Source organism: Chlorocebus sabaeus, chromosome 17 (assembly GCF_047675955.1).
Source record: "Chlorocebus sabaeus isolate Y175 chromosome 17, mChlSab1.0.hap1, whole genome shotgun sequence".
Taxonomy (NCBI): domain Eukaryota; kingdom Metazoa; phylum Chordata; class Mammalia; order Primates; family Cercopithecidae; genus Chlorocebus; species Chlorocebus sabaeus.
In genome coordinates, this window is record NC_132920.1 from 71,975,424 (window position 1) to 71,988,568 (window position 13,145).

General features: G+C 32.1%; 1 protein-coding gene across 50 annotated transcripts in view; it reads left to right on the plus strand.

Moving 5' to 3' along the window:
* The window catches only part of RIMS1 (regulating synaptic membrane exocytosis 1), a 499,940-nt gene that overhangs the window by 379,754 nt on the left and 107,041 nt on the right, over nt 1-13,145 (plus strand). For 16 of the 50 annotated variants that reach the window (XM_008013531.3, XM_008013512.3, XM_073006138.1 and 13 more), the window contains one exon: nt 3,115-3,144. The exons of 33 other annotated variants lie outside the window; for them this stretch is intronic. In XM_008013531.3, coding sequence (XP_008011722.1) covers nt 3,115-3,144 — 30 coding nt within the window. Of the gene's footprint in view, nt 1-3,114; nt 3,145-9,702; nt 9,724-13,145 lie in introns of all 50 variants that reach the window. One more of the 50 variants, XM_037987121.2, reaches the window with a different exon arrangement.

Here is a 13,145-nt window from a genome sequence, read left to right on the forward strand (position 1 = left end):
ATCTAAAGGTAATAGAATCATTTTTCAGATATTTATTAAAAACCTTCATCCCTGTGAAACAACTGAAAGGTTAACACTTTGATTATTTTTTTCAGCAGTGTTACTGTGGCTGATGGAAAACTTGCATTTCATTTTATATTGAGGGTACAGGGGTACTTGTTTTTCTCACTTAACTGAAGTGCTTTACTGAATGTATCACAGAAATGTTAAAGATCTCAGAAGGTAAATGCATTGTTTCAAAGACTGATGTGGCATAGATTGCCATGCAGAATACTTGATTATAGGAAAATTAGTGTAGATTTTTAAAGGTATCAACTTATTAATAGAGTAACACTGGTGTGATAAACTCTTGAGTTTATATTTTTAAAAATACATTCTATTGATACTCCATGCTTTAGTTTTCAGGGTTGCTAAAAGGGTTTTCATTTAGTGAACCATGAAAATATGATGCGTTGTGAAACTCTGACTTTCTTTTTTAAAATAGCAGTTAATTCATTGGAATTATTAATTGACATGTTTAACATTTTTCCTCTCCTCTCTGGGAACATTTTAAAATTATTCATAATTAATCTGACAATAACCCAGATGAAATTGTTTTAAAATTTATTTTTTAAAACAAAAGTTGGTGTTTATTTAACGTATCTATTCATGAGCTCCTGTTGCACAACTGAAAGAACTACAAATGTGGGTGTTTAGTTACAAAGTCGGTGTTACCGATCATATTTTACTAAAGATTGATATTCTAAAACTTGTGTGCTCCTAAAATTCTTTGCATTTCCTCCAGTTGCAAATAAAATATTTTATGGGTTCAAAAGCATATAAGGGTACTGCATATAACTCTCCTATAGTGAGATTGTGGTTACATTATTTCATTATTTCTGTATAAATAAGAATTGCTTCCACAAAATCAGTTATATTGTACGTTGGATTTTGGTTTTTTTAAAAAAGCTCATGTTCTATTGTTAATATCAATGTTACTGTTTATGATATTCGTATTCACAGTTGTCTTTCAGATAAATCATCAATTTGTAAGGATTGAATTAAGGTGGGAAGAAGGGAATGACTACATTGGTGGAGTTATTTTGATATTTAATATGACAAATACACGAATAAACATTTTGGTTATTTGAGTTTCCTGAAATATATGATCCTTAGAGTTATATACGTACAGCTTTTAAAAAATGTGACAACAAGCATGTATTTTATATATATAAATGTCCTATAAATAAAAGAGACCTGGTGTTTTTTTATGATATAAATATGTGCTTTGGGACTTTTGGTAAATGATCATACTGTCTGCCGTCATCTTTTTATGATTCTATTTCAAAATGAACAGTCCACATGACAGCTTTGTCCTAAAATATGTTTATAAAAGTAAATTTTAATTTGATGTGTGAGTTAGATAAGATTCAGCATGTTCTATTTAAGATTGATTTTATTGTTGTTCTTAAGGCTATAGAATTATGTCTTTTTATTCTTTCGATATTATTTGTTAAACTTTAGTTCCATCTCCCATGAAGATTAATGCTGACCACAGTCTATTTCAATTGATTAAGCCCCTACTGCACTTAACTTCCTTCCCATTTTTTTTTTATTTTTAACAAAGGGTGGTTTTCTGTTTAGAAAATAATTTGATAAACAGCTGATTGGTAAGAACAAATATTTCAAATGGTTTAGATTACTAGATACTGATACTCCTTCTTGAGGCACTTATAAAATAGTTTTATTCATACACAGTTTCTGGGTACAGTTATCTACATTACTGATTTTGGAATGTATGCCGGGACAATTTGACTGTTTCACCGAAAGTATGTTTTCTTTGTTTTTTTTTTTTTTTTTTGGTAAATCAAATATACTACTCTCTATTTATACCATAAAGGCAGTAGCTCTTAAAGGCTAACATACATGAAAAGACATGTTTACTCAATTTTTGAAAAGGTGTTTTAAAGTTTATTTTAAAAATTGAGAATGCTAGCCTGTTTGCTACATAGAGCCTGATTATGTTAAAGTAGATTTAGGGGAAAAACAAAGAGGTGATCACAATACAGATTTTTGAGGTAGAGTACTTGAAAAAATAGCCTTATAATTTAAGTAACTCTAATGGTATGTGATAATTGAAAGCAAAGACTTCCACAACATTTTTCTGGTTATATTTCAACACGATATCCCAGCATATCCCTTATGTATAGTAAGGCTGAAGACAGCTTATTTGGTTCTATAAAAATGGATTTCTGAAACCAACCAGTAACTTTTCTTTGTGCTCAACTGGATCTTTTAAAGAAGTATTTAGAGATCATTCACAAACTAACAGTAAATGATGTGTTAGTTATGTTTTATATCTTCCATTATTATATCACCTACCTAAAACTCCAGTGATATTCCTCCTCAGGAATATAGAAACAGGCCATTAGTCCTCTGTAAATAGTACAAAACGAAGAGATGGATATAAAGCCTTATAAAATGTCTAAGAAGTATAGTCTCTGCAAAACAACTAATTTTACTTTGGTGTATTTTAATGTAATTAATTTGAGAAGAAAGAAAGGATTACTTAAATTAGAATTTTCTTTCATGTGGAAAGTGTTACAGAATAGTTTCCATGGTGCAAACAAAGTGTAAAAATGGAATTCATTTTTTATTTATCAGATAAAAAAATAAATTTCATTTTATCATATGAGACTTTATCATATGAGCTTTCATTTTTGAAATGATAAAAATTTTTGTTATGAAAATTAAGTATGCTTTTAAATACTTTTCCAACAAAAATCACAATGGATTTGAGAAGTTTTAATAAAATTGGTACTGAAATTTTATACAGCTCTTAAAAGGAAAGAAAAAATAATACAGAATATATTTTTCAAATGCCAAACATACTAATTTCCCAATGTTTTTGTTTCATTTTAAATCTTTAAATTGCTGTATTCATTCTTTCTTTGGTTAATTTTAGTACCATATTTGGGAACTCATGGTTTTTCATTGCAATTTATCATGTCACATTATATGTTATGCATTTTAATTATTCATGCCATTGTGTTAATTCACATTTCCATGTCTAACTATAAATTTGCTGATTTCTTTCTTTTGTTTCCATCATTATGTGCATTTAATTCATTGAAGAACAAGAAAAATATAACTCTTCCACAAAAGGTAAATATTAACATAACTTTTTAACCATTTAATATTGTTACTTGTAAAAATAATAATATACAAGAGTTATATAACTGTATTTATTGAAATAATGAGCAAAATTAACAGGTAGCTATTTTCCTGAAATGACTTTGTAGTGTATTTGATATTAATTATTTCATATTCTATGTTTACATCAAAGAGATTACTTTAAAATTAATGTTTTTTAAAAAAAAAAATTATTTAAAATTAATGTTTTTTTTTTAATTTATCTACACTGACAACTAGAAAACAACTCTCCTTGGAAAATGACATTTTCTTTGTTTCTGTTTGTTTGCATTCCCCTGCTCTAATAGATAAAAGATTTAATTCTTCTATTCAGGGTGATACCTGGTAAAAGTAGAAAATCTCTGGATTTTACTTTCCAGATAGCAGTAACCTTAGTGAATGTTCTGGCCCTGGCTGCAGTCATACATCTGAGAAGCTGCTGCCTAAATGTTACTTTGGTTTTCCTCAATACTGTTAAAATACCCATTAATTTTATCTTTCTGAGAGTCATAGGAGAGGAAAACCATTCAGCACTTTTGGTCTTTGCACTTGAATTTGAAATAGGTTGCAGGACTCCCCCCACAGTCTCATGCTGCCCACACCATTTTCTGTTCAGAGTTGCTGTTGGCCTGATGATTAACTAATTGAACATACGTTTTCAGCTTAATGTGATAAGGTTAATTATATTTAATAATTACATAATTCTGTATAATTTAATAAAAGTACATTTTCTCAATATTTGAAAGTGGACTAACGATTGAATTAATTTGTTGTCCATAGTAACAACAAAGTAACGCAAAGCTAGTTCTGAAAATAGCATCATTCCTATTTTATGAATAAGGAAACAAGTTTAGAGAGATTATGACATTTGCCCAAACTGCTCTTCAGTAGTAGACTACAAACCCAGATCTTTTTACTTTTGACCTTTTCCACTACATGTTGGTGTATCCTATTTTAGTAAGTACAAATCCCAAATATATTATTTCTCACTTTTAGTGTATCTAGTTATGTGTTATGTATCTCAGTATTACAAAGAGAACATTTTCAGTTACATATTTAATCTGTATTTATAAAAATGTATTTAACAATATTTATATTCAGGCACTATACATATATATTATTCTGGCATAGTGTCTGATATATTAGGCAATACATATATTACTTAAAATTTTAAAAATTCAATGAGATCAAGATGTTTTGGCCATAGATTTTGCATAGATTTCTAGCCATCCTGCATTTTTACGTCAGATATTGAAAACACAACATTAGATTCAGTAGTACAAGAATGACCAATGTAATTTTACTTAAGTGCGGAAGAATGTAGTTGGATTTGCAAGATAAATTTTAGTGTGCTAAAAGTATTAGATTCATATTAGAAATGGCCATGACCTAATTCCTTTATCCAAAAGAAAGAAAAATATAATAATTCTTCATTTAGAGCTCTTTCCATATAAATTACTAGGAAAAGCTGTACTTAGCTAAATAAAACAAAACAAAATCCATAAGTATAACCTAAAGTCTGCATGAAATATGCACATTTAGGGCCTCTCTGCAGAGCATGCCAATTTATGTTTTTATACAGTCAGTGTGTCCTGGCTGAGAGGTCACCCTTCCAAGCATTCCTTGGAAACAGGATGTAGAAATGCCTCACAGAATAGACCTCATTTTTAGAAACAACCAAAGAAGCACATCCCAAAATGCATTCAGCAAGGTATAGGTCAGAAAAAGGATGCTGCGCCTCTCCTTAGGGATTTAAGATGGCACAGTTTAGCCACTGAACATGGCTCTCAAAACCTCGAAAGGATAGAAGCAAGCTCAAGAAATTTCATTAAAATCATATTTTAAGCTCACATAGATCAAAAGAAAGGAAAAGTTCACAGCATAGAAATCTCACTTCTGTGAGCTGAAGTTTATCTTTGCTGGGATCTCTCTTATTAGAGAATTCAGGTTATCTTGAGTAAATCCCGGATAAATGAATACCAGTACACAAGATAAGGGGTTCATTAGTCACGGTTTGTTTTTGATTAACTGTAGATGAACTTGTAGGACAACCAGTGGTTCCAGTTTGTCAGGGACTGAGAGTTTTCCCAAGATGCAAGACTTTCAGTGCTAAAACTGGGACACTTCTAAGCAAACAAGAATGGTTGGTTACCCTATAGGGAACCAGTCTATTAATTTTCCAGCATATGTTTGTAAAGTCACATAAAAAGAAGTGTAAAATACTGAAAACATTACTAATGGTAGATAGGCTATATTGAGCACTTACTATATGTCAGTGACTCTACTAAAAGTGTTACATATTTATCTCATTATATTTTCACAACAACCTGAGATCTGACTATTAGTATGCTTATTTTCCTGCTGAAAAGTTAAAAGGTAGATTAAAAACTTGGCCCCTTGTCAGTCAGTATTTTGTTTTATAAATCATAGAATAGGAAACGAGACAGAAATCCCTCTCCAGGGAACTTGTTCTCATCCACTTTGCTCTGTAGGCTCTTCAACATTCAGACAGCATTTACTGAGTACCTGCTTTGCATGCATCACCACATAATTATAGTAACACATATACAACTGCAAGGAAAGTTTTTTTCACTCCATTTTATTGAAATCGAGGGAAAGAGGTTAAGTTGAATGCCAAAGGTAACAAAGCTGCTATGAGGCAAAACCAGATGTTGAATCCACAGCCCATGTTCTGTGCCCCACACAATGTTCCTATAACAATCACCACTCAACACTGGGATTTTGGAGAGGCCTACTTAGTTTTTCCTCCCTTTCCTTATTGATTCAGTTTTGCATCTCTCAGTTAAACCTTCTACATTTGGCCTGCTCCTTCAATTGCCATACAGATAACAAATCCTTTGGCTTGAAAGTTAACAAAGTTAACAAAGATAACACATCCTTTGGCTTGAAAAGTTAACCAAGGAACTATAAATGTTCATAGTACTTTGTTTACATTTTAACTCCCTCTTTTATGTTGACAGCTTAAAGACCATATCATTTTAGTCTTCACAAACTGCTTTATAGGCCTATTTTAAATTATTCATTCTAAAAGTAAGCCAATTTTTCCCTCTCTGCTACATTTCTTGGACAGTTTTAAAGAGCCCATGAATGTAGTTTGGGGGCATCGAAATAATGATATAAGAAGATCAAAACTGAACCAGAAATTAAATGACTTCAAGGTGAGAAAAAATGTTATTGTCATAATAAATTTATGATTTTTATGCCTTTAGATATAATTTTTTAAATGCATTAAGTTCTTGGCTCTTGGGAGCAATTTTGAATCATAACAAAACACATCATATTATCTTTTCTACAAATATGGATTTCCTTTATCATAATGGTGTGTAATTTATACACATGGAAAATGAAAGGCAATTAAAGTAAATTATTTATAGGAACAAAATAAATAGCATTTTGGTCCTTTTTGCTTCTCTGTTTCACTAATAAAATATGTAATAATTATTGTAACTAGATCTTAGAGATTGTAACTAGATCATTAGGATTGTCTCTAATCAACTATATTTTTAAGTACCAGGTTTCTTTAATAAGTTCTCAAATAAGTTAACTTTGCTTTCCTTCTTTAAATGTCAGTAAGAACAGTTTGAATGCTAAGTTATGCAAACTATATTTTCTGCAAAACTTATGAGCATTAACTTTAGTGGAATTCAAGTAAAGAAGTGAAAAATATTAATTTTGGCAATTTTTTGTACAGTTGTATAAATAAAAATTAAGCACATTTCAATAGCGTACTATGGTTGTGAAACACTCTAAGAACAAATTATGTACTCTTTTTAAAATAAGTAAACCAATTTTTGCATTTTTCAGAATCAGCATTCTTTTAACTGTCATTAAGTAGCAAAGGTCTCAGTTTTATTTACATTTTTATTATTAGTGGTAGATGCATATTGGGCCAGGTGAATCATTTTCTGTTATTGTGTGTTAAGATTTTGAAAATACAAGTTTCTTAATATTCCTGGGCATTGCTTCTCCTGAACACTTATTATGAATCTTTAAGAATATTTACTCATAATATTTAGAGCTCCATTAGGAAAGTAATTTATCCATTTCTTTTTTTTTTTTTTTTTTTTTTTTTTTTTTTTTGGCACAGTCTCATGAGTATATTGTCATTCTAGCCTTCTCTTTAAACTTCAGGAACCCAGAGGGTTAAGCAGATTGATTTGAAAAATTCAGAAGTAATACTTTTGACCCTGTTTTCCCATTTGGTGATTCAGATGTGTTTATTTATAGTATCACAGGCTTTTAAAGCTTCAAAGGCTTTAACACATATTAACCAAGACGCAACTTGGAAGAGAGACCTAATTGAGGGACAATGGATGTCTAACCATGAACGGGCTCTTTGATATATTTTCTCTGAAGTTGTATATGTTCCCCAAATATTGTAAAACACAGGAAAAGACTTTCAAAAATCAAATTTGAATTTAGCAGAATTGTGCCAATCAAGTCTTTCAGGATAGATTCTGTATCCATTAGTATTATTGGAGTAATGAGAAATTATGGCTAAATATTTTAGATATCACTTGGTATAAACAACATGACTTCCTCTGTGATTGGTTTTGTTATCCCTCAAAGAAGGCTTAATTACACAGGTTGCTTTTTATCAAAATTGTATTTGAAGCGCATCTTATAGGAGATAGTGTTCACTCTCAAAACCTAAACATGCTTTTAAAAGCTGTTTAACTTTGTGTAACCCTAAAGGACAAGGTATATAACAAATTTTTTTATAAGAGCCTGACTTTCTTACTTGTCAATGACTAGTATTTTCAGTGACAGTCTGGGAATTGGCAGTTTTTACATTGAGAAATTATGTCTGGAGTTGGACATCCCGAGCTTCATTTTAGATAGTTCAGTGGGCATAAGTACACTAAAACAGGAGATGGTCTTGTAGTTTTGGCTGCAGTGAGACTTGAGTGATTATGTATACAAATTGCCTCTTTCGCCAATGCCAATGTTCAATTTCACTTATCTAAACATAGGAACTTTGCTTTAAAAGTCCATAAGGCAATGTGGTATTTTCACTTATGTGTTATTCACTTATTGCATTTTCTGTTTCTCATGCTGGTAGATGTATGTTTTATTGGTAGATGATGGGTAGATGTTTATTTTATTGGTAGATGCTGGGTAGATGTTCTTTTATTGTTTACATTATTACAGCATAATCCTTAACATCCAAGAGAATTATATAAGACAAAAAGGGAGACTACTTGGAACGTTTTTACACTTACAAGTTGAAAGGGGTCGTTTTATTCCAGGAAAATGTGCCCGAACTAGGGCATTTCTATGTAGTCAAAATATTTTAAACATTTAATCTTTATTTATAGTATATATATATGTGTCAAAATGTGGAAGTTGGATATGCATTACATCAAAGTTTCTCACTATGTTTGCATGACTCCAAAAATAAGGATCAACATGAAAATAAAACATTGCGGTTGGCCCACAGCATCCATGGTTTCCACGATGGTGGCTTCAACCAACCATGAATCAAAAATCTTTTAGGGAAAAAAAGATTGGTTGCATCTGTAATGCATATGTACAGACTATTTTTTTTCTTGTCCTTATTCTATAAACAATACAGTATAACAGATTTTTGAGATGTTTTTAAGTCATAAGCCATTTAATAATATGAAAGGGATAGATTTAGAAAAATGCATATAGGCACTGTTTGCATGACATTTTCCTTGTATTAGCTCTTATAAGTAACCGAGAGATGAAAGTATATGAGATGGGGTGCTTAGGTAATATACAAATACTATGCCATTTTATATAAGAAACTTGAGTATCCGTGAATTTTGGTACATGTGGTGGGGGGTTCCTGGAATCAATCCTGAACAGATATTTTTTAAATTGGGAAAAGAACATGATAGAAAATAGTGGTGTAAAATACAACTGGTGATTTTTTTTCCTCATAACACCTATAGTAAATTGGCAAATTTTAAAATGCTAGAAATTAGGTAATAAAGCAAGAGACAAAGTCATTGAGATTCCTATTTTTTGCAAATAAGAAAAAATAAATATTTTAACAATACCCTATTGAAATACTATAGAATCATAGACTATAACTGCTGGAGGGTTCTCTGAGCAGTCTCTTCTTTTTACAGATAAAAACTCTGTAATGGAGGGATATATCAGGAATTGATCAAAGGAACATTGAGGAACTGATGAATGGTGATGGATCTAGGGCTGTAATCTATGCCTAGTAATTCCCATTCCTAGGTTCTTACTATTTTGCCACATTTATTCCAGGTATATGCAGAATGCTTATCCACATAAACAATTCCTGTTTCTCTGAAGTCTAAAAAAACTGTGAGCAGAGACTAGTATTGTATTTTTGAATTTTCAAATAAACCATCTTTCTTGATATATTTTAAGACATAGTTTATACATTAAATATTTAAGATCTGATCTTCCTATTACATCTTGGTATAGTCTATACTGATTCAATTAGCTAAACGTTTTTCAGCTTTTCTTGTTAATCTCAGCTTTTTTTTTTTTTTTTTTTTTTTGCTGCAGTCAATAACTGAGACATAGGAGGTGTGTCATTTATATTCTTCAGTCTACCTGACAACTTCCAAATAAGCGGTCATTTATCACTGCTCTTCCTGAGAGATTACTGGAACAAGAATGGGACTGCACTATCATGGAACTCTCATTCTGTTGCTATGCAGCGACTAAGCAGAGACACTAATTTTTTCATTCATAAAATATGATAGCACATCTTAGTTAACTAGACAGGCTTAAATATCCTGTCAAGATGTTATCATGTGTCAACTTTGATACTTATATGAGCTGAAATTGTTAAAAAATAATTTTACATTAATATTTTAATATTATAAAACTTCTACTTATTTCTGTCCTTTTACAGTCATATTTCATCTAATGCTTGAAAATATTAGGAGGTTTACCAATATATTAATATAAATTATTTTTTGCCTACAAACACAAACATTTGAAATTTCAAATTCATTTTAATTTCAAGGAGCATAGAGAGAAATGTGAAAGATTTAAGGAATTTTGAGATCCAAATTTATTTATTTTTATTATTATACTTTAAGTTCTAGGGTACATGTGCATAACGTGCAAGTTTGTTACATATGTATACTTGTGCCATGTTCGTGTGCTGCACCCATCAACTCGTCAGCACCCATCAACTTGTCATTTACATCAGTTATAACTCCCAATGCAATCCCTCCCCCATCCCCCCTCACCCCTCCCCATAATAGGCCCCAGTGTGTGATGTTCCCCTTCCCGAGTCCAAGTGATCTCATTGTTCAGTTCCCACCTATGAGTGAGAACATGTGGTGTTTGATTTTCTGTTCTTGGCGTTAGTTTGCTGAGAATGATGGTTTCCAGCTACATCCATGTCCCTACAAAGGACACAAATTCATCCTTTTTTATGGCTACATAGTATTCCATGGTGTATATGTGCCACATTTTCTTAATCCAGTCTGTCACTGATGGACATTTGGGTTGATTCCAAGTCTTTGCTATTGTGAATAGTGCCGCAATAAACATACGTGTGCATGTGTCTTTATAGCAGCATGATTTATAATCCTTTGGATATGTACCCAGTAATGGGATGGCTGGGTCATATGGTACTTCTAGTTCTAGATCCTTGAGGAATCGCCATACTGTTTTCCATAATGGTTGAACTAGTTTACAATCCCACCAACAGTGTAAAAGTGTTCCTATTTCTCCACATCCTCTCCAGCACCTGTTGTTTCCTGACTTTTTAATGATTGCCATTCTAACTGGTGTGAGATGGTATCTCATTGTGGTTTTGATTTGCATTTCTCTGATGGCCAGTGATGATGAGCATTTTTTCGTGTGTCTGTTGGCTGTATGAATGTCTTCTTTTGAGAAATGTCTGTTCATATCCTTTGCCCACTTTTTGATGGGGTTGTTTTTTTCTTGTAAATTTGTTTGAGTTCTTTGTAGGTTCTGGATATTAGCCCTTTGTCAGATGAGTAGATTGCAAAAATTTTCTCCCATTCTGTAGGTTGCCTGTTCACTCTGATGGTAGTTTCTTTTGCCGTGCAGAAGCTCTTCAGTTTAGTTAGATCCCGTTTGTCAATTTTGGCTTTTGTTGCCATTGCTTTTGGTGTTTTAGACATGAAGTCCTTGTCCATGCCTATGTCCTGAATGGTATTACCTAGGTTTTCTTCTAGGGTTTTTATGGTATTAGGTCTAACATTTAAGTCTCTAATCCATCTTGAATTCATTTTCGTATAAGGAGTAAGGAAAGGATCCAGTTTCAGCTTTTTACTTATGGCTAGCCAATTTTCCCAGCACCATTTATTAAATAGGGAATCCTTTCCCCATTTCTTGTTTTTCTCAGGTTTGTCAAAGATCAGATGGCTGTAGATGTGTGGTATTATTTCTGAGGACTCTGTTCTGTTCCATTGGTCTATATCTCTGTTTTGGTACCAGTATCATGCTGTTTTGGTTACTGTACCCTTGTAGTATAGTTTGAAGTCAGGTAGCGTGATGGCTCCAGCTTTGTTCTTTTGACTTAGGATTGTCTCGGCAATGCGGGCTCTTTTTTGGTTCCATATGAACTTTAAAGCAGTTTTTTCCAATTCTGTGAAGAAATTGATTGGTAGCTTGATGGGGATGGCATTGAATCTGTAAATTACCTTGGGCAGTATGGCCATTTTCACGATATTGATTCTTCCTATCCATGAGCATGGTATGTTCTTCCATTTGTTTGTGTCCTCTTTTATTTCACTGAGCAGTGGTTTGTAGTTCTCCTTGAAGAGGTCCTTTACATCCCTTGTCAGTTGGATTCCTAGGTATTTTATTCTCTTTGAAGCAATTGTGAATGGAAGTTCATTCATGATTTGGCTCTCTGTTTGTCTGTTACCGGTGTATAAGAATGCTTGTGATTTTTGCACATTAATTTTGTATCCTGAGACTTTGCTGAAGTTTCTTATCAGCTTAAGGAGATTTTGGGCTGAGACAATGGGGTTTTTTAAATATACAATCATGTCATCTGCAAACAGGGACAATTTGACTTCTTCTTTTCCTAACTGGATACCCTTGATTTCTTTCTCTTGCCTGATTGCCCTAGCCAGAACTTCCAACACTATGTTGAATAGGAGTGGTGAGAGAGGGCATCCCTGTTTTATGCCAGTTTTCAAAGGGAATTTTTCCAGTTTTTGGCCATTCAGTATGATATTGACTGTGGGTCTGTCATAAATAGCTCTTATTATTTTGAGATACGTTTCATCAATACCGAATTTATTGAGCGTTTTTAGCATGAAGGGCTGTTAAATTTTGTCAAAGGCCTTTTCGGCATCTATTGAGATAATCATGTGGTTTTTGTCTTTGGTTCTGTTTATATGCTGGATTATGTTTATTGATTTGCATATGTTGAACCAGCCTTGCATCCCAGGGATGAAGCCCACTTGATCATGGTGGATAAGCTTTTTGATATGCTGCTGGATCCGGTTTGCCAGTATTTTCTTGAGGATTTTTGCATCGATGTTCATCAGGGATATTGATCTAAAATTCTCTTTTTTTGTTGTGTCTCTGCCAGGCTTTGGTATCAGGATGATGTTGGCCTCATAAAATGAGTTAGGGAGGATATTAAATTTATAAATAATATTTTAAATATATTAATGCAAGTTTAAATTATAATGGTCCTAAATTACATATAACTATAAAATTTACAGTATTTTAAAGCAAATTATAAATATGTGATAAGTCAAAGAGGTTTCCTAGAAAATTACATTATCTCTATGAAGGATGTTATATTATAGAAATTTTTAAATGATGGATTAGGGAAGATTTTTAAAGGATTTTTGAGGATATTTTTAGAGTAATAGGCCTTTTAGTAATACGAAAAGGACAGATCTAGAAAAATGCATATAGAACAAACAAGATTATTGAATGATTTTAATTTCTTCATAGATTTGTTAAAGATCATTGATAACACTCAGTTAGGAATCCTTAGC